The 23,175-nt window shown below is 42.1% G+C and overlaps 1 protein-coding gene across 1 annotated transcript in view; it reads left to right on the top strand.

The window, feature by feature from the left end:
- The window catches only part of CCDC80 (coiled-coil domain containing 80), a 218,073-nt gene extending 202,365 nt beyond the window's left edge, over positions 1 to 15,708 (top strand). The window contains exons 7-8 of the mRNA XM_077480931.1: positions 10,675 to 10,755; positions 12,128 to 15,708. Of these exons, the coding sequence (XP_077337057.1) occupies positions 10,675 to 10,755; positions 12,128 to 12,477 (431 nt within the window). The 3' untranslated portion in view covers positions 12,478 to 15,708. The remainder of the gene's footprint in view (positions 1 to 10,674; positions 10,756 to 12,127) is intronic.
- The last annotated feature ends 7,467 nt before the right edge of the window (positions 15,709 to 23,175 follow it).

Below are 23,175 nucleotides of genomic sequence, written 5' to 3' on the forward strand. Positions count from 1 at the left end.
TAAAGAAGATGTGCCCTCGCTTCCATTCCTTGTGTGAATTGGGGATGGCTAATTGCTCCCACAGAGACACAAACAAAAAAACAAATAAAACTTTTGTTTGATACAGTAGAGAAAGGTTGGAACCTTTATCAGGTTTACCTGCTATGAGCCCATTGGTCCCTACCACCACTACAGAACACAAGGAAACATGAACTGGCAGGAGGAACCACAGCAAGGTGTGAGGGAGAAGGTACCAGAGTTAAGCTTGCAAATTCCTTCATCCATGCTACATAATAAGCATGGACATCTCGCTGTGGCTACTGTATTCTGACAACCATGCCCATCAGCTATCAAAATACCCAAACAGTGCCTAATTAGATGCAGGTGATGTTCAGCTGACAATTTTCTCCTGGCTACTTTAATTTTTCAATTGAGTAATGTAGGGCGGGAGGAGCAGACAGGGTCACTCACTGAGCGTATTTCCGCTATATCATCAGGAACCAGTTTATGGCAAGTTTTAGAATGCACTCTATATTTTGCAACAGCCCTGGTAAAGCACAACCCTCCCCTTCTTTGCAATAAAAAGTCTGTGCTAAAGAATTTGACTCAGCTTTGCCAGCACAGAGTATTGGAGTGCGAGGGAAGTACGCAGCACTTTTATCCAAACAAAAGGGTATTTTGAGGAATTTCTAAGCAAAAATATGCAAATCGTTAAATGCAGGGGTACAAGCCTAAAAGAGATAGAAAGCCATGAGACTTTAAACAACCCCCTCCATTCGAAAATGATGGGCGGGCGGGAGCGCTGCCCTAGGGGCCAGGCAGCGACATGATCTGTGACCCGCTGTGTCCACCATACAGATTATATCCACATGTCAGTTGTACATAATAGATAAGAAGAACAGCAGTACAATATCTGAGTGTAGTATACTAAAAGATTTATTGTGGTGAAAAGACAAATGGCAACGCACATTGTGACAGTTAAAATCAGGTGCAGTGCACACCGATCACTTCTGGCCTGCTCTGTACCCCACAAGAAGTTCTCAGCTTGTTCAATTAGGCTTTGGCAATAAAATCTGGAATCTGACTGGTTTCTATGCAAATATAAGCCTAATTTTGCACTCTACCGCTTAAGTAAATAAACCACAATGTGAGTTGTCATTTGTCTTTTCACCACAATGAACCTGTTAATATACTACACTCAGACTGTGCACTGCTATTCTTATCTGTTTGCCTAGCGATACTTCAGTCTCTTCAGAGGTGCTGCATCTGGTGCATTGAAATCAGTGGAAAGTTACCCTAAACGCTCCAATAGGATTCTATGAATATTTTGCTGTGCTGCATAGATATTTATGTGCCTCCCCTGGTTCTAGAATGTTGGAGATTATTCTAGAAATAAGTGGGCGGAAGCTAGGAGGGTTGCCTTGCATATTTAGGGGCCCTTAGCCAATCCCCAGGGAGTGGGGCTGGCAGGGAATTAATTGAGCCCTTAAAATAGACATGAGTCTGCCAGCAGGGGAGTCAGGTGGAAGATGGAGATGGAGTACTGAGGGAGTCTGTCAGTGGCCCTTGGAGGGCCCCTGACAGGGAGGGGCTCTACCTCGGGTCAGGGCTCAGGTGGCTGGCCTGGAAAGATCCTACCACATAACAAGTTGGAGGAAGCTTTCTGAAGAGGTAGCGGGAGCAAGGAGAGACAGAGTGAGTAGATCAGCATGGTGCAGGAACAGACAAAGAGACTGCCACATGAAGTAGGTCTCTCTTGAAAACAGTAGTGTGCTTAAAGTATACCTAAAGGCAAACCTTTTTTGTTTTGGATAGAGTATAGAGGGATTAGAACACTTGTTAGTTTTCATTGCTGTCTGTGCCCCTATTTGGGAGCAACAGCCTCTCTATTTGTCCTGTTTACCATTTTAATTGAAATTGAACGTAAAAGAAAATCCAGCTATTTAGTTTGTCCCCAGAAAAGTAATATAGGGGACATTTTCCAATTGGGGCACTAGTTCTGGTGACCTGGGTGTCCCCAAGGAATTCCCCTAATTTCCTGGGATTTCCTCTCATGTAATGATTGACTATGGAACAGAACATGAATGAGATAATTCTGCAATGGGGCAACAGATGCCTATTCAAAAAATACTGGATGGGCAGGAGTGCTGCCCTAGGGGCAGGGCAGCAGCACAATCTGTGACACGCTGTGTCCACAGTTAACATTATGTCCAGTTGTACACAATAGATAAGAAGAGCAGTACGCAATCTGAGTGTAGTATATTAACCGATTTATTGTGGTGAAAAGACAAATGGCAATGCACATTTTGACAGTTAAAATGGATGCAGAGCAGACCGATCAATTCTGGCCAGCTCTGCATCCCACAAGAAGCTCTCCACCATCTTGTTGGTTCCCACTTCCTCATCTAAGCGGTCATCCAGCCTAACACCCAGACTTTCCAGGCTGCAAGTTGCAGGAAGAGGCTTTCCATCCCAAATGCATGAGCCAACCGCTCATAAATTACATGCAAAAAGTGCCATTTCTTCTTCCTATGTAAGTCACTAAGTATTTCTCAGTAATGCTGTGTAATGGAAGGTCCCACACTCCGCTTGAGTGCTTCTGTCATATAGCACTTCCTTCCAGTCTGAATATAGATATCAGATATTCCAACCGCTGACAACCACAACCAAGACAATACTCGTTTGGTTGCTCACCATGGACTGTTTATTAGAACAAGACTACAGTCTTATATACAGTTGAAGAGGAGGTTCCCCCCTCCTGCTCATATTACTCTAACAATACATCTGTAACCAGAAACACAAATTGAGCTAATTAACTAATCCCTTAAAGCAGTATCAGAAACCATGAATCAGAACGAGACAGAAGCACAGTTAAATCACACTTGTTTAATAATAAAGGTAAATAGAACAAACATAGTCAAAACAAAGCCAAAGTTTGGTAATCGGACAGAATTCCAGGAATCAGCATAGTGGAACAGCAAGCAGGATCTGGAGCTAGAAGGATCGTCAGCCAAGCAAGTCTTTAACAGGCACGCAGGAGAGAAACTCTGTGATGTTGACCAGGTGAAGGCAGAGATCATCTGGGCTGGACGGCTTAAGTAAGAAGGACTGAGCGGCCAGCTCAGAGAAGGAAGGGCTGAGCCCAGCCCTGACAATTTTGCTTTGCTTTTTTTGTGTGTCATTACCTGATTCACAATTACAGGATGAATGGATAGCTTCTTGTTCAAACAGAGTAGCAGCAGGATAAGAAGTGTAAGGAGGCAGGCAATGATCCAGTAACTTTTATACCACACTAATGCACAATATCATTTTCAGACACTGCATGCAGCTCTTGGAAGAACAATATTACAAGATTATGAGATCTGACAAATGGCATTTAAACCACATTTTATACAGTGCATATTTTTCCATCTGACTATGTTTTAGAAGAAAATGCTGTTGCAAATCAGGTCGCTTTAAAAGACTATAAACTGAAGCTAACAATAATTAAGGAAAAAATAGTCCCAGGTTAGCATAGTGGCTCCGTGGTTAGCACTTCTGCCTGGAACACAAAGGCTAATGGTTTGAATCCCAGCAATGACACTACCCTCATGAAGATTGTTCTGTGCCTTTATGTGTTTCCATGCTGGTTGGTTAGTGGGCTAAATGCAGCTTATATCCATTTATGTAATGTAAGGAAGATTGTAGGCTTTTTAAGGGCAGGGACTGATGAAAATGTATGATATATACTGTATGGAAATTGTTGGGGCTAAATACCTGGAGCAAAATACATGAAAGAGTTTGGCTCTGCCCCCCTAAAACAGGAAACATGGACTAAAAAAAACAAGCTCTAACTCTCTGCCTTATTACTATAGCTGCAAAAAGCAGAACTTATTAAAAATGTAAGCAATATGCAAGGACGATCAGATAGTTTCTTGCATTTGCATACAATATATCTGTTCCCAAAAGCAGATACAGGGATATATCACATCCTACATCATAAACTTCATAAGAGCAATGTGAAAGAACAGTAGACTCTTGCATTTACACAGAAGATCTCCAAAAGCAGATAGTGATAGGATTCTACATTACTAAACATAAATGTCATATGGGGCCTATGCTGCACTCTCTCTCTTTCTATGCATGGAGGGGAACTTTGTGTCTGCTATGAAATAATAAGTTCTGTCTCGGAGTGCTTTGTGTGGGATAAAGTCCTAAAGTGGAAGAAAAGCCTACCTCGGACTATTCCTAAAAATGATCCCTCCCCCTCCTCCTACTTACCTATTTTCTTTCTGCTCCAGTCTAAACACATACCTGTAGCTCTCTGTAAGGGAGTTCTTGACAATGACTGTAAATTCCTGGAGAAATTACATCATCCTCGGTTCCCATGGTCCAGCCGTTGTCGGTGTTCTTTCCTCTCCAATCAGCAGCTGGTCACTGTCACAGGGAAGCTGGAGCTGTGGGATCACGTGACCAGACAGGAATGGGTTAAAATGAGGAAAGCAACACATCTTTTTTTTTAAACAGGTTAGGCAGGATAGATAGGAAGATGAGTGATGGAGCATTTTAAGAATAATTATAGTTAATCTTTTCTTCCACTTTAAGTCCTATGTCCATATTTTACCTGTTATCCGGACCTCATTAATTGGTCTTAGCTGTCAACATGCCTTTTTGTGAGATGATTGATGTTTTCTCTCTCACTTTCTCTCTGTTGTGAGAGTCTGCTGCTGGGTAAAAATTCTAACTGCTGTTAGAAGTAGGGATGAGCCGAATATTCCCCTCCCCCCCAGTTCGGTTCGCAGCAGAACTTGTGAACAGACAAAAAATTTGTGCGAACACCGTTAAAGTCTATAGGACACGAATGTGAAAAATCAAAATTGCTAATTTTAAAGGCTTATATGTACTGCCCCAGGGGACATGTATCAATGCAAAAAAAAAGTTTTTAAAACGGACGTTTTTCAAGAGCAGTGATTTTAAGAATGCTTAAAGTGAAACAATAAAAATGAAATATTCATTTAAATATCATGCCTGGGGGACCCTTTAGTCTGCCTGTAAAATAGCACATTTTTCCCATGTTTAGAAAAGTATTGAAGCAAAATGACATTTCTAAAAGAAAAAATGTCATTTAAAATTGCCACGGCTGTAATGTATTTCCAAATCCCAGCAATATAAATAAAAAAAATCACATTTCAGGTCCAGTATGTGGTATGGATATTAAGGTGAACTCCACACCAATAAAAAAATAATAATAATTGCGTGGAGGTCCCCTAAAGGGCCTGGTATAGATGGGGGGAACCCATGCCGTTTTATTCTTAATTCTGTCATAGGGCTCCCCTTAACCACTTCAATACACTAAATTATATATTATATTGTACACTGCACTATATACTCTGCACTGTATTATATATACTACACTGAGGGCACTATATACAGTACATATACTATACAACTGCACTGTATACTGAAAAATTGGGCCTTAGGTGTTGGTGGTTGCAAAACACAGTAAACCCTCACAGTTATTCTTGTTGGGCGCAGGAATGGTCCCTGTTGATAAATATTATTTAAAAAATTGTAATTACATGCCCCAGGGGCAGAAACATTGGGCCTTAGGTGTTGGTGGTGCCAGAACACTGTAATTCCTCACAGTTACTCTTGTTGTGTGCAGGAACGGTCCCTGCTGTTAAATATAATTTCAGAGGCTGCTTGCCCTCTTTTTCACACTGGGTTGGGATCGACGTCGATGGTAAAACTGCACTATTTTTAGCGACGCTTTACTGTCATTTTATCGGCGGTATTCGCCGCCAAGAAGGGGTTAAAATCACCACAAAGCGCTGCTGCAGCAGCACTTTGCCGGCGGTATAGCCGTGCTGCCCCATTGATTTCAATGGGCAGGAGCGCTGAAGGAGTGATGTATACGCGTTTTTAGACATGTGCATTCGTTTTCGTCCGAATGCATTTTCGTCCGAATTTCAGCTATTTTCGTTTTCGTTTTGACAAACGATAACGAAAGCACAAAATCCGAAAAACGAAAGATCCAACATAAATAAATGCTTTATTTTCGTTTTCATTGTTACAACAGTTCGATATAGAATAGGAGATTTGACATGACTCTGACAATAACAATCTGTCTATAGAACCTGTGGTCGAATGTGCCTAACCTTACCTCTATTAGTCCAAGATTATATAGAGAAAATATTCGACAGAGAAAAAAGATTTGACAGAGAGAAAAGATTCTGCAAGTTACTGTCCTAAAAAGTGTTTGGGGACCCGGGTCCTGCCCCAGGGGACATGTATCAATGCAAAAAAAAGTTTTAAAAACGGCCGTTTTTTTGGGAGCAGTTATTTTAATAATGATTAAAGTGAAACAATAAAAGTGTAATATTCCTTTAAATTTCGTAGGGGGGGGGGGTTGTCTATAGTATGCCTGTGAAGGGGCGCATGTTTCCCGTGCTTAGAACTGTCCCTGCACAAAGTGTCATTTATGCAGGAAAAAAAGTCCTTTAAAATCACTCGCAGCTATTATGAATTGTCGGCTCCGTAATACAGAGAACACTCATTGAAAGTCATTGATAAAAAAAATAAATAAATAAAAAAGCGTGGGGGTCCCCCAAATTCAATTACCAGGCCCTTCAGGTCTGGTATGGATATTAAGGGGAACCCTGCCTCAAATTTAAGAAAAAATTTGACGTGGGGTTCCCCCTAAATATCCATAACCAGACCCTTCAGGTCTGGTATGGATATTAAGGGGAACCCCGCATCAAATTAAAAAAAAAATTGACGTGGGGTTCCCCCTAAAAATCCATACCAGACCCTTTATCCGAGCACGCAACCTGGCAGGCCGCAGGAAAAGAGGGGGGGACGAGAGAGTGGCCCCCCCTCCCTCCTGAACCGTACCATGCCCTCAACATTGGGAGGATGCTTTGGGGGTCTGTGACCCCTCAAAGCACCTTGTCCCCATGTTGATGAGGACAAGGGCCTCATCCCCACAACCCTGGCCGGTGGTTGTGGAGGTCTGCGGGCGGGGGGCTTATCAGAATCTGGAAGCCCCCTTTAACAAGGGGACCCCCAGATCCCGCCCCCCCCTGTTTGAAATGGTAAGGGGGTACAAAAGTACCCCTACCATTTCACAAAGAAAGTGTAAAAAATGGTTAAATAAAACAAACACACTTTTGAAAAATTCCTTTATTAAAAATAAAAAAATAAAAAAAAGATTCCAGCGGCGGTAATCCACTCTTGCTATCCAGCGACGGACGGTCATCTCTCCAGTGATGGCTCATCTCATCCAGCGTAGCGAATACATCCTTCTTCTGTCTCCGTGGAGGAGACACTGCAGGCATTCCGGCGGCTGACGTTTCTTATATACGGAGGGCGGGGCCACCCGTCACCTGACCCCGCCCCCTCTGATGCAAGGGGAAACCCGGGGTTCCCTGTGACGTATGGGTGACCCCGCACCCCTCTGATGTAACACAGGCAGGTTTCCGTTACATCAGAGGGGGCGGGGTCTGCCAGGTTGCGTGCTCGGATAAAGGGTCTGGTATGGATTTTTAGGGGGAACCCCACGTCAATTTTTTTTAAAATTTGACGCGGGGTTCCCCTTAATATCCATACCAGACCTGAAGGGTCTGGTTATGGATATTTAGGGGGAACTCCACGTCAAATTTTTTCTTAAATTTGAGGCAGGGTTCCCCTTAATATCCATACCAGACCTGAAGGGCCTGGTAATTGAATTTGGGGGACCCCCACGCTTTTTTTTTATTTATTTATTTTTTTATCAATGACTTTCAATGAGTGTTCTCTGTATTACGGGAGCCGACAATTCATAATAGCTGCGAGTGATTTTAAAGGACTTTTTTTCCTGCATAAATGACACTTTGTGCAGGGACAGTTCTAAGCACCAGAAACATGCGCCCCTTCACAGGCATACTATAGACAACCCCCCCCCCCCCCTACGAAATTTAAAGGAATATTACACTTTTATTGTTTCCCTTTAATTATTAAAATAACTGCTCCCGAAAAAACGGCCGTTTTTAAAACTTTTTTTTGCATTGATACATGTCCCCTGGGGCAGGACCCGGGTCCCCAAACACTTTTTAGGACAGTAACTTGCAAATTAGCCTTTAAAATTAGCACTTTAGATTTTGAACGTTGGAGTCCCATAGACTTTAATAGGGTTCTAAAGTATGCTGTATACTAGCTCCATCGAATCTTCTTTATACATTCGACAGACACCATAAGCCTTCAAAGACAGATTCGACCGTAATTCATGTGGATTTTCGGACGAATGCAATTTTTGAACGAAAAACAAAATAAATAAAAACGAATTTCGGGAGTAACTAAATAAATTAAGTTTTCGGACGAAAACGAAATTCCGAAACGAAATATTTTACTCTGCACATGTCTACGCGTTTTCTAAGACCACAAGACATGGTTCCACTAATTCATGTCCTTAGTTTACTTGTCTTCAGAAAACTGTTTGTGGGCTTTCTAGTGCATCATCTTTAGAAGAGGCTTCCTGGCTGACCCCCCCACCCCTTCAACCTCTGCAGCAATGCTGGCAGCACTCATACATCTATTTCCCAAAGACAACCTCTGTATATGACACTGAGAACATGCACTCAACTTATTTAGTTGACCAGAGCAAGGCCTCCTCTGAGTGGAACCTGTCCTGTTAAACCACTGTATGGTCTTGGCCACCGTGCTGCAGCTCAGTTTCAGGGTATTGGCAATCTTGTTATAACCTAGGCCATCATTTTGTAGAGCAGCAACTCTTTTTTTCAGATCCTTGGAAAGTTCTCTGCCATGAGGTGCCATGCTGAACTTCCGGTGACCAGTATGAGAGACTGAGAGTGATAACACCAAATTTAGCACACCTGAGACCTTGTAACATTAATGAGTCACATGACACCAGGGAGGGAAAATGGCTAATTGGGCCCAATTTGGACATTTTCACTTAGGAGTGTGCTCATATATATATATATATATATATATATATATATATATATATATATATACACTAGTAGACTGTATATATCAAATATACTGCTTGTACTGACTGAATATACAGTTTACACTGCATATATAGCTGTGTAAGCAGCCTTATATAGTGTGGGGCATGGACTTAGTGCCCTGAGCGATGATTGGCCAAAGACACCCTGCCTTTGGCCAATTATGGCTCTCGCTGAACAGTGTGCTGTGTGTGGCCAAAGCATGGAGATCAGGTGTATGTTTTGACTAATCATCATACAACAATGGACTGCCGTTTTGCAGTACATTATGAGGCACTCAAATTTGACATAAATACCCCATAAAATTTGCTGTTCCGCGAACTGGAAAACACCCGATGTTCGAATTGAGCTTACGTTCAACTCGAACTCAAAGCTCATCACTAGTTAGAATGCACAAAGGTACCAGAGCTGCCTGTTTGTTTTGAAAAACCCCATTAGGGTGCACCTTTTAGCCAGGAACAGACTTGAGTTTAGTTAGTGGCTAGGACAAGTAGATGTTGACTGCTAACTGTAATGTTGTTCATGTTAAATAATACAAACATATTGCAGAATGTGTGAAATCAATGTTGAGGTGTAACAAGGAAAACCCATGGATCAATGTATGTAAATGAAATCTATGCCACAAAGCAGACAATTATAAAAATGACATATAGTGTACAGACTCACAGATAGTGAATTTCATATATGAGGCCAGCAGCATAGAGATAGCCATGTTGAACCTCAACAGCTAGACCTCCTGATCCTGATCCATGTACATGTTCACAAACAAATAATATAACATGAATATAAACTGATCCAAATGTGGCATATTCACTGGTATCCAAAAAGAGGATTGGTGCCCATCAGTGCTATCTATCAGTGATACCTATCAGTAACACCTATCAGTGCCCTTCAGTGCCACCCATCAGGGCCCATCAGTGCCGCCTTATCTGTCCCTATCAGTGCCACCTTATCAGTGCCCATCAGTGCAGCCTATCAGTGCCCACCAGTGCAGCCTATCAGTGCCCATCAGTTCCGCCTCATCAGCGCATATCAACGAAGGAGAAAAATGACCTGTTTGCAAAATGTTATAACAAATTATGAAACATGATTATTATTTTTTTCCGTCTTTTTTTTGTTTGTTTTAGAAAAAAATAAAAACCCCAGTGGTGATAAATACCACCAAAAGAAAGCTCTATTTGTGTGAAAAAAAAAGTATAAAAATGTAATTTGGGTACAGTGTTGCATGGCTGCGCAATTGTCATTCAAAGAGCAAAAGCGCTGAAAGCTGAAAATTGGTTTGGGCAGGAGGGTGGTTTAAGTGCCCAGTAAGCAAGTGGTTAAAATGGTACTTGTTTCATCTTTTAAAATCTGATGTATTAAATAAAATTTGATATTTTATATTACATGTTATAATTTCTAGTTTATTGGCACCTTTAAAGTCCCTCCCTTCCCATTTCTATTTGTATCTATTGACAGGGGCCTTTAGCCTGCTGTCGGCTGAGAATGGGTTATAGGAGTGCAGAACAAAACTGCACTCCTGGGATCCACAGGAGAGGTAGGGCCAAAAAAGCTTTGGCCATACTTCTCCTTTATTATTGATCGTGCATACTGTATGTGTAATATGTACTAGCGTAATATAAACTTTGTAATGTTATTAATTATGGGAAATCACTAGCAGCAGAAGAACTACATGGTAAAAACTGTAAAATATCAACTGTTTTTTTTTTAGGACTACGACACATGGCCATTTTGAAAATGGTTGGCATTGGGGTTGAAGGAGGTGGTGTTTTGGAACTCTACCCAATCAATGGTAAGAATAAAAAGATGAATTATAGGATGCATGTGGCCTATTTAAAAAGTTAAAATTTCCTATTTTGTCAATTTAAAAACATTTTTGAATGTTTTATTCCATCCTAGACCAAGATTAATTCATAATTAATTAATTAATCAAGGAAATATAATTAAAGAATTTTAGTAGCATAATCATTTTTATTTTCACTTCTTTCAAAATGATGTTGTAATACAGGAGGTCCAATAGGAAGAGCTAGGACCTTAATGGCTTCCAGCGTTTCTTCCCTCTCCCATTTCATTATAACCTTAAACCAATTCATAGTGTAGAATCAGCCATCCCTACACGTGCTTCGCTTACCTGCTGCTTGGGATCAATTTATATATAAACACTTGGTATTTTTATTAAAATTCATTAGCTACTTTTATTTTGGGAAAATGTAATTCTCAATTCACTACAGGCTTCAATTTAAAAAAAATATTGTTTATATTTACCCCCCCCCCCCATTATATTTTTTAAAAGATAGTTTGTACTTTTGTTTGTAATTCATGTATGAAACATTAATAAAAGGTATTTTTGATCAATATACTGATGGCACCATATTTGTTCAAACACAATATTATCTAGGGTCGACAACTCTGTTCTGGCCCAAGGGGCCCTCAGATGAATCGTGTGAATTCTGGTGCCTGTGCAGTTCTTGGCTGTGCTCACAAATGTTTCACACATATCAGCTTCCCTGCTCAAGTTAATAGGCTGCCATATGCTATTGCCTGACAAATATGCCAAAAATAGCAGCAAAAAATGTGCTGCGTTTCCCAGGTATGACATCACTCTAATGCCCTGTACACACGGTCAGACATTCCGACCGCAAAATCCATCGGATTTTTTCCAACGTACTTTGTCCTCAACTGGTGTTGTATACACACGGTCGGACAAAGTTCTCGGAAAGTCCAATCGTTCGGAACGTGATGATGTTCGTTCGTTACGATGGGACTACGATGTGGCTAGTAGCCAATAGCATTGGTCTCGTAATTTGATCTGAGCATGCGTGGCACTTTGTCTGATCGGAATTCTCTACAAATGATCGGAAAAAGTCCAAAATGATTTTTTTGTTGGAAAATTTGAGATCCTGCTCCGATGGAAAAATTCCGATAGAGCCCACACACGATTGGATTTTCTGACAATATAATCCGATGGGACCTTTTCTGTCTGAATTTCTGACCATGCGTATAAGGCATTAGTGATAAAAGGTACAGCTTTTTTTAAAACATCCTATCGCTATAATTTGTGACATGTCAGAAATGTATTGATGCAGACTTGTTACAGAAAGATCTACTTTAACCTTACTCTTTTAATCAGATTGATAACATGTAACTATTTATGACCATCACAGGAAGCTCCAGTGTTGAGAGAGAAGATCTTTCCTTTAACTTGGTGAAAGACATAAGAAATTACTTTCAAGTCAGTCCTGAATATTTCTCCTTGCTCCTGGTTGGCAAAGATGGCAATGTAAAATCTTGGTATCCTTCACCCATGTGGTCTATGGTAAATGTATATGATCTAATTGACTCTATGCAGCTCAGACGACAGGAAATGGCTATTCAACAGTCACTAGGAATGCGCTGCCCAGAAGATGAATATGGAGGATATGGTTACCATGGTTATCCTCACCAGGGATATGAAGATGGCTATCAGGATGATCATCGACACCATGAGGGATATTACCATAGATATCATGACTAACATGTATTTGGCTAAGATTGATATTTTTGTTAGGAATCTAAATATGTAAAGACAAGTTTCAGAATGATAAAGGCGGTATATAGTTTTTCCATGCATATTTTAAGAAAATGGTTCAAGCAAAGACTGCTCAGTCTTTACTTTATTCCTTTCCTATGAAGATATTTTTCATATGTATTTATTTAAAAATGCTACAGACTCACCCTTAACTGTTTGCCAAGTAGGCCATAAGTATATTTTATCTAATGTCAAAATAAACAGACATTTGTTAGCTTCAATAGCCCCTCCAATATTTTGAAATCATTTCTTCTAATTATAATTTTTAGCAGTTTCATCTTTTTAAATCATTCCAGACGTTTATGATTTCTATGTCTTTACTATATTAAAATATGCCACCGGGAACATACCTCTACTGGACTCTGCGCACTTAAGACATTAGGCTCAGTTAACCAAAGCAAAACACGTGTTACTTTACTACGCATTACCTTTTCATGTTAATTTTTATTTTATTTTTACTTATCTAAAAGGTAAGAGTTAATAAGTTAAAATAATTTTAACGTTTGTGTGATTTTTTTAACTGTGAAAGGCAATGCACAAAGATTATTGGACACGTTATTACTTCTTAAAATTATTGTGTTGCTATTTGTAATTTTTTTCCCCAGGAAAAATCTGCCTGTAGAACCGATGTCTAATACTTACCTCTCTGCTGGGCGCTGGCTCAGATCTTGCCTCTTTTCAAGAGTTACAACTGCCTGAAGAATCTTCAGCACTCAAAACTTTCAGCTAAGTCATAAGCCTGTGTCGTTTGCTTTGTGGTTTTATTCGCCGACCCCTACATCACTATTGTGTCCTGTAATGGCATAGGGGCTAGCAGATGGAAGCACAGAGGGCAGCGTGGGAGCAAACATCCAGAACCCCAGGAAGTGTGTAGGAATAGAGCCAAGATCCAAGTCAGCACCTGACAGAAAAGGAAATATTAACCATTTTCTTTTGCAAGAAACTTTTTTTTTTTTCCTACAATTTTCGAATAGTAACAGAGTTGCTTTAAAATGCATTTATTTTCTGGCAGCAAGCTGTGTATAAAGGAAAAGCATGAAAATGAGTCATCTGAAGATGTGCTAAGGTACCAATTCATGAAAAATGAAGACTTTCAACGATAAAATGCCAATTTCATGCAAATAAATGATAGCACACAAATATTTTTGTTAAACATTTGTAGGACATTTATCATGAGATACAATAGTCCATCAATTTTAAAGTCCAATTGAAATCTTATACCTTATTTCTTCTCCTCATCCTGTAGCAACACATGTCATTTTGAATCTATTTTTATTTGGAATGCCCTTTTCTTATTATGTGTCCTTAGTCATTCTTGCACTAACTCAGAAATATCACAGGTTCCCACTCAAACGGTAGACTTTCGTTGAAGACTTTCAACGATAAAATGCCAATTTCATGCAAATAAATGATATCACACAAATATGTATGTTAAACATTTGTAGGAAATGTATCATGAGATACAATAGTGCATCAATTTTAAAGTCCAATTGAAATCGCATACCTTATTTCTTCTTCTCATCCTGCAGCAACAAATGTAATTTTTAATCTATTTTTATTTGGAATGCCCTTTTCTCATTATGTGTCCTTAGTCTTTCTTGCACTAATGCAGAAAAGTCACAGGTTCCCACTCAAACAGTAGTTCTTCCAGTGTGCTGCAGCCTTAGCCAACTAAATGATTCACTGATGTACACAGTGGTATCAACTATTTTGTGTTTTGAACCCCTATAAATGAAATGTGGCTCTCTACTGCCTTAAAAAACAGTATCTCATAATTATTTTTACTTTATGAAAGAAGTCCCTATAGTCAATAGTTCAGCTTTAGTTCATTGGTTTGGCACATAAAATATCTGCTTCTTCTCTCTGTCTAGCCAACAGGTGCTCCTTAAGGCATCATCTAAAGCAGTGGTCCTCAACCTCGATCTTCAAGTACCACCAACGGACCATGTTTTGGGAACTTCTCTTAGATAAAATAGCTCTTATCAATACCATGTCATTGATATTGATTTAAAGCAGCTGTGCCCAGTAAAAGAAAACATGAAAACATGGTCTGTTGGGGGTATTTGAGGACTGAGGTTGAGAACCACTGATCTAAAGCACTTCGACATGTTGCATGTCAACCACAGATTTATTTTTTATTTAATATCTAAAATGTTCAAAAAGCTTTTTTTGTTTTCATTTTTTTTATGTGGCACCTTTTATGTATATTTTGTTTAAACAATAGATTTAAACTTCCATAGACAGCTAACTAGTCTGAAGCTTCACCTTGCAGTATCATTACCTTTAAATGGCCTGCATTTGCTTTTTATGCAGTACATAGACATTCCATAAGAATTATAGTAAAGGAATTTCAGTGAGGTCACTTCAAAAGACTGGCACAGAAAAAAGGGATTTTCCATTCAAACTCTCTTTAGGTCCATTAGAGTAAAATGATACCTATGTGGAGTCTCTGAAATATAGGCTATTACATATATTACGTTTGGTAAGTAAGATTTATTGGAAAAAATAAAAAATTCTTTGTAAACCTAAATGTAACCTTGCACCATTCTAATATGCTCCCCTTGTCCAAGAATTTAAATACACAATGTCCTTCCAAAAAATGGTTCTAAATTAGCAGACTTTACTCTGACTAAATACGTTTTTTTATATTTATATTCTAAGATGATCTTGATCAGAGTGTATATATCGGAAAACCTTGTCCCCTTTTAAAGGTTCCATCCATTTCTTTACCTAAGAGGTTTATGATGGATAATATGGTTTGAATTGATTATAAGGCAGAACCTCTTTCTGTGCTGGTGATGGAGTATTTTTGTATGCAACACATTGTGTATAATAGGCCATAATTTGTATGATGATTGATAAAGAATTACTCACAGTAATATAAACCACACACTTAAAAAAAACTGAGTGATAATATATAATAGCCAAGCAAACATAACATTCCATCTTGATCATTAAAGCTATAACAAAAATTGTGCATATAAATCTAGACTGTTGTTCACTATGTGTGTATATATTTATCCATGGAGGTGGATTGTTAAGACCATATACAATTTATTAAACCTGCTGTTCACAATCTGCAAGATGACAGCATTGTAGCACTATTTTGTAAAACAAAAATGGTGTGCGATAACAAATACAATGTGCAATCAATCAATAAAGATTTTTTAAAAACAATTATTGCTCACATGAATTTTTGCAATCTACATATTAAGCACTAGCAGTAATTTGATCAATATAACTGTTTTTTAGAAGACTTCTAAGGTACCTGTAGCTTTAGATAGACATGGTGTAAATGTAACATCTATGAGAAAGCTACAGGCAATTGCAAAACAAAATCTCAAGGAGGTCTAATCATTATTGCTTTCCAGAAAGGAAGTCAGCACTGGCACAGCGGGCAGTGTGTTGAGCGGCTCTTCCATCTTCTTAATAAAAATACAACTGGCGTATGAAGATTGCTTTCACAACCCTTTAGAGTGAAAAACATGGTCAGGATTATTTTTTAGAAGTATTATGTTTTTTAGCTTTGCCTGGTGAATGTTACCAATAAAAAGCTTATCTTTCCCGCAGGATGATGTTAAACTACACCCCAGTTAATACATTCCCTGTTTAAAGCTGGATTAAGCCTTGTTATTTAACTGAACTATAGCTGCCCAAAGGTACCCTGCACAATACCGCTTGGTCATTTTTATTAGAAGGTCTACCTGTGAAAGGAAACCCCAGGCAAGTATAAAGGACATAATGAACACATCGCTGCATTATCCTTTTTGCTGCCAAAGCAATTTATACATTTTTTGCACACACGTATAAAAAAAAATCATTACAGGCCTGAAGATTACTTAAAATCCCCAAACATTATATACAGTATTTTCTGGAAGCAGACACCTTAGAGAAGAAAACATTGATAGTTCATTTTTTTATATCACACAATATTAGCAAAACGGTTTATGAAACGCAGTTTCAGTAAAAATACACTGCCCGACTCAGAAGCTACCCCATACAGTGCAACTTCAGCATGACTTGCAAATGACTTCTGTAATAGAAGTCAATGCAAGGGGCTCTGAAGTTGCCCCCCAAGTAGTGCAGGAACCTTTTTTTTGAGTCACTCTGATTAGAACGGTTCCATTGCACTGATTGGAGTGCGACTTGTCAGGTTGGCTAAGTCGCCCAGTGTGAACCGAGCCTAAAGTAAATTTTTGCAATATATTATTTATTTTGTTAGTAAAATATTAAAGATGAGGTTGTGCTGAGTAAATAGTTATGCAACATGCCAAGGCTCAAAATGTTGCGCTCCCATGAAACAGTGACAAACTTTGGCACCCTATAATTTCCTTGGGCAGGTCACCAGTTTAGAGTTAACCATGAATAATGGGCCTAGAATTATTGAACTCACTGCAGTGTGCGAGGTGATATGTAATATTTGTAGGTGCAAAAAATTTTTAGCAACCAGAACACGTGTGTCTCAGCAAGAACTCTGCTGAAGTGTATCTAAAGGCAAAATTCTCTGTGTTTTTTGTTTTAGGGGTTAGAACCCTTGCCATTAAAAATAAACACTCTTTCTGCCTGTTCTGCTGACCAGTGTCTTCTAAAATTTTAAGTTGTGACCAGAGCAAAAATAATAAGGCAATCTGCCTATAGGAACACTTGCGTCAATGACAACTCCAGAGGGCATTTACCCGACTTTAAATACATTTTCTCTCCTTTTCTGTTGTGTCTACAGAACAGCAAGTGAAGGGAAATATCTTGATATAGATGGCCAAAAACGTGACATAAGTTTTAACCATTCCTACTCAATCCAAAACTAAAGACAAGTTTTGGCTTTAGGTATACTTGTGCTTTACCAAGTGTGACAAACTAATAATAAATTGATTATTGAACAGCTAAAAGGCAATATATGTGAACATTGTCCAGAATAGTTTCCTCCAATAATTGCTGCTTAGAATTCTGGTTTGGGGATGATAAGTCTTATGCAAATCAGATTATTAGTGTTCATTGCCGTGGCTCTTATCTTTGGATATGGTAAAACTTCTGATGTGAAGAGTACACTAGTGGATTGATGATACAGCTTTGAGTGATGTGCTGTATCATTTATGCCATCCACAAGAGAGAGCCATGTTTCTGGCAAGTGGGAGGAAGAGGGGTCAAGCCTCAAACCTGCGCAAATGGTTCATAGATGTGAGCAAATGCGGGTAATGAGAGCAGCTCATTATACAGTAAGTGAAAAACCATGTGTGATAAAAAAATAAATTATAAATTAATTTAAACTGTGCTGTGTTGTATCAATTATTCATTTCAATATACTAAACCATATAAACACCACTATCTCATACAGTAAAGTGCATGATTATAAGTGCATATTCCAAAAAACATTTAGTCAAATGCATATAAAGTGTCCATGCTAGTGATAGTTGAACAAAAAAAGAATGGAAAAATAATGTCCAAATAACAATGTGTATGTAAATCTTCTTAATCCTGGTAAATGGTTAGGAGTGACTATGTATCTTCCACCAACACCTAACAAACATCCTACTCACCAGAACTCAGTGACACCCATTACAGGAAGTCAAAAGCACAGAGGGGTCAGACCAATGAAGAGAATTCTCCTGATCTCAAATCTTTCCGTCAGACCTCCAGACATCAGTGGGGTAATGAAAGGAAAAGATAGACTCTATTGGGAAGTTTGTCACGATTTATTTAAGAATTTTTAAAATGCCAATATATCCCTCACAGCATGCAATACAAACTTGTGTTGGAGAATGTCGTGTGCGCTCCAGCTACGTTGCAATGGACAAAAGTCACATATCATGCTCAAGGCACCCTACACATTTCGTCAGCAGGCTCTGACGTCATCAGGGGTCATGTTTCTGGCCAAGTGATTCTAGACTTCTGGTCATGCTCCCCCAAGGTTTCTCAGGTCTTTTGGGGATATGTGGATGTTTGTGACTGCATGTAACACTGTTTAAATTGATGAAGCATTTTAGAACCTCAAGCGGTCAGTTCACCGTTTTTCAATTATGGCCTTCACTATGAGCAGCAAGATCTTTTAGTACAGACATTTTAATAGACTTTCATCCTTGTTGCAGGACACTTGAATTTTTAAAGTGTTATTAAACTCAGCACCCTTGTCACAATCAGAGAGTAAGACCACTTGGGACTGTAAATTTGAGATCTAACGGGCATGGGCGTCCGCAGCAGGGGGCAAGGGGGGTCAAGTGCCCCTCCCCTGGAATCCCCAAGGTGTCTGCCATAGCCGCCGCCATGCTGCATTTTTTTCACTTTTTTTGTCCGCTGGCGGCTGCATCCTCCGCTCTCTCCGACTCCTATGGATCAGAGTGCTTAATGGCTCTGTGTACTGCGGCCGCTCTGTAACACAGTCCTGCACCCTCAGACCAGCTCGTGTGATAGTAAAGAGAATCAACGTTCCCCCTATCACACGAGCCGGTCTGTGGGCGGGGCCATGTTACAGAGCGGCCGCAGTACACAGAGCCATCCAGCACTATGATCAAGAGAAGGAGACACTGCAGGTACAGCCCTCCCTATGTGCCACAGTGCCTGGATAGGAGGATGGTGGGGCTGCCAATTCTCCTATCCAACTTATTTTACTGTCCCCAGTTCGCCTTGTGCTCCCTGCCCCCCCCCCCCAGTGCTCTCCTCCACCACCACACTCTCCTGCCCCCCCCCCTCCTCCTCCACCACACTCTCCTGCCCCCTCACAGTTTTCTCCTCCCCTGTTCTTGCTGCCTCCCCAACTCTCCAGCTCTCCCCATCCTTCTCTAGCCACCATCCCAGTGCTCCCCCCCTCAGTGCTCTCCCCCCCCGCCCAGTGCTCTCCACTCCCCCCGTTCTCCCGCCCACAGTGCTCTCCGCTCCCCCCAGTCCTCTCCCCTCCGTTCTCCCCCCCTGTTCTTTCTCCCCCCTCTTCTTTCCACTCCCCCCAGTGCTCCTCAGCTCTCCCCATCACTCTCCAGCCCCAACCCCAGTGCTCTCCAGCCCCCCATTCTCCCCACCCCTGTTCTTTCTGCCCCCCTGGTGCTCTCCAGCCCCCCCCCCCCCCAGTGCTCTCCACCCCTGTTCTTTTTGGCTCCCCCCAGCACTCTCCACTCCCCACCCCTGTACTCTCCACGCCCCCTGCATTCTGCCCCCACCCATGTGCTCTCCAACCCTACCAGTGCTCTCCACCCCCCATAGTGCTCTCCAGTCCCCAGTGCTTTCCACCCCTGTTCTTTCTGGCCCCCACTGGTGCTCTCCACTCCCCCCTGCTCTTTGTACCCCCCAGTACTCTCCAGCCCCCATGCTCTCCACCCCTGTTTTTCTGCTCCCCCAGTGCTCTTCACCGCATCACACTCTCCTGCCCCCCCTGTGCTCTCCACCACCACCACCACACTCTCCTGCCCCCCCTGCTCTCCAGCTCTCCCCATCCTTCTCTAGCCACCATCCCAGTGCTCTCCCCCCCTGTCCCCCCCCCCCAGTTCTCTCCACTCCCCCCAGTCCTCTCCCCTCTGTGATCTCCCACCGTTCTCCCCCCAGTGCTCTCCCCCCTCTGTTATTTCCCCCCCAGTGCTCTCCACTCCCTCCAGTTCTCCCCCCAGTGCTCTCCCCCCTGTTCTCCCCCCAGTGCTCCCCCCTGTTCTCCCCCCCAGTGCTCTTCAGCTCTCCCCATCACTCTCCAGCCCCCCATTCTCCCCACCCCTGTCCTTTCTGCCCCCCTGGTGTTCTCCAGCCCCCCCAGTGCTCTCTACCCTCCGTGCTCTCCACCCCTGCATTTTGCCCCCACCCATGTGCTCTCCAACCCTACCAGTGCTCTCCACCCCCCATAGTGCTCTCCAGTCCCCGTGCTTTCTACCCCTGTTCTTTCTGGCCCCCACTGGTGCTCTCCACTCCCCCCTGCTCTTTGTACCCCCCAGTACTTTCCAGCCCCCGTGCTCTCCACCCCTGTTTTTCTGCCCCCAGTGCTCTTCACTGCCCCACACTCTTAGCCCCCCCAGTGCTCTCAGCCTACCGTGCTCTCTACCCCTGCTCCTATTGGCCCCCCCAGCGCTCTCAAGTTCCCCACCAGCGCTCTCTGCTCCCCACTCCTGTGATCTCCACTCCCTCTCTCCAACCCTGCCAGTACTCTCTACTCTCTAGTACGCTCCCCCTTCTCTCCAACTCCCACCCTGTGCTCCCCACTTCCCCAGGACCAGAGGACAGGCTGACTGGGGCCGGAAAATTAGGATGGCTGAAGGTGCAGGTTGCCAGGGACCACTCCATCTCACAGCAGACAGATCCTCTGGAAGGAGCACCGTCCCCATCCAAAACGAGAACAGACCCTGCCTGCTGCTACCCATCATGGATATCCTGCTGGCATGCAAGGTACCGTACCAAGCATGAACAACACACCTTCCCACAGACAGGGACTGCAGACTGGGACATGGGGCACAGGAGGGGCTGCAATGATGGGCTCAGTAAAGCTGCATTTGGTTGGCACAGTGAGGCTGCATTTGGTGGGTACAATGAGGCTGCATTGGTGGGCACAGTGAGGCTGCATTTGATGGGCACTGGTGAGGCTGCATTGAGCTCTTGCATAAAGTCTGCAGTCTCTGACCATCTCCTGTAGCATGTCTGCAGTCTCTGAGGGAGTCTGGAGAGGAGTCAAGAGTGGGAGCACCGCTGGGATGGGGGTCATGGGAAAAGTCAGACTTGTGTGGACTGTTGACAGGAGACTATAGGATAAAACCAGAGCCACCAAGCTGGAGCTGACTGACTGAGCCCTGCACAGTGCACCTGAGAGGAGGTCAGGTGCCAGTCGGGGGGGGGGGGGCACTGATGTAAGGGGGGAGTGAATACGATAATGTAATGGGCACTGATATAAAGGGTTTCCTCCTTATATTAGTAACCCACCCCCCTTGCCTTCGAGTATTCTTTCTGCAGAAGGTGCCCCCCCCATGTTCTGAGTTCCCGGGGTCCCCCTTGATGATTGATCACTTACCACTATTAACTGGTAAAATGTATGGTTTTGCCTTTCATGAACAAGAAAATAATGACGTTATGCTGTTGGGCTGGTATAATAATGCTGTGAGGCTGGTATGAAATTTTTTCCAGGGCTGGTTTTTGAAAGCATGGGCGTCCGCAAGGTTACTCATATAGCCTAGAGAATGTACATCTTTTTACATTGCAATACATCTGTTGTTGCCATATTTTTATCTTGATGAAAACAGCCTATACAGTGACAGTATGAGATCAAAATATGGCCACAACAGATATATTGCAATGTAAAAAGATGTACATTCTCTAGGCTATATGGGCATGGAACACGGCTGCCAGAGTAACTTCCAATACAAAGTGAAGATGAATTATCTGTTATATAACACATATGTATTTCCAGTGGAAAGATATTCAGGAGATTGTCGAAAAGGGGCGGAGCATGAGTGGCCTTAAAATGATGCCCCCCCTTGGAAAAAGTTCTGCGGACGTCCATGCTAACGGGCCAATGGAACAATTAAACAGGTATTCCTGGGTACCAGTCCTCGCTGATGCAGGAGCAGTGTGACTGCACACAAACGGAGAGTTACAGGATCTAAGGAGCCACCCGCTCCTCACTAGAGCATCCACTACAAGGCAGCCCCCAGGTTGCGGCTCTCTATCACACCCGTTCAGGCACAGCGCAACCAAATAGCACGCTGGAAAGATATGGGGTACGCACAGGAGACAAGGAACCAAGGAAGCCTACTGCAGCTAGTTAGGAAGGGATGACAGTGCAAAGGACACAGGGAGCAAGCATAAAGTACAGGAGAGAGGGGGATGCTGAGCAATGGTGGAGAGAGAGAGAGACTCGGCAAGTTGGAAAGGGCTGCAGATAAACAACAAGAAACAAATGCTGAGAAAGACACACAGAGCAACAGGAAATAAAGGGATCCACGGACAGAAACCAAAGGAAATATAACTGCACAGCCAGAGGGAAAACACTGAGAACAAAGACAAGATATCAAACACACAAAATATGGGAATACTCAGAAGGCAGAAAACACCACAGGAACAAAAGGTCTGGCTTCCATGTTAAGACATGTTGCTCAAACACTTACACACAGGTGCAAAGGCTTAATAATACCTAGGTTCAGGGCGGATAGGCAGAAACCCAAGAAACTCGAGGAGACAAAACCCAGTGCCAGATCCATGTGTACAGAAGTACGACAACCCTGCATTCACTATATCTGGTCTCCCACAGTACACAAAACATGGAAATGCAATTATTCTATTAAATATAAACTGCTAAATACCTTTTCTTATCAGCAGTATATAGCAGTCTTGTGATTTCTATCAGTGTCCGGCTAGGTACTGGCTAAAGCTTGTAGGAGGAGCTTTCATTCTACTCTTGACTGTTCTATGAGGCTGTATGACTCCTGACCTTCTGTCTGGACAGTGCTGATTGGCCATGCGCTGATCACATGCACCCCCTCTATCAATACACACCAAACTGAGCATGCGCAGAGTGCCTCAGAGGCTCTGTACTATCAGCAGATGGACTGGGGCCAGTAAAAGAAGTTGAGGATCAGAGAAGGCAGGATTAAAACAGCCTTTTTACACAAAGCGGAGGATTAACACCTTAGGTTCCACAGTGAGTATAACAAGCATGCTTTACTGCATATACAGACTGATTTTACTATT

The sequence above is a fragment of the Lithobates pipiens genome, unplaced genomic scaffold (genome assembly GCF_037356315.1).
Source record: "Lithobates pipiens isolate NorthernLeopardFrog02 unplaced genomic scaffold, aLitPip1_a1.2 Scaffold_16, whole genome shotgun sequence".
NCBI lineage: Eukaryota > Metazoa > Chordata > Amphibia > Anura > Ranidae > Lithobates > Lithobates pipiens.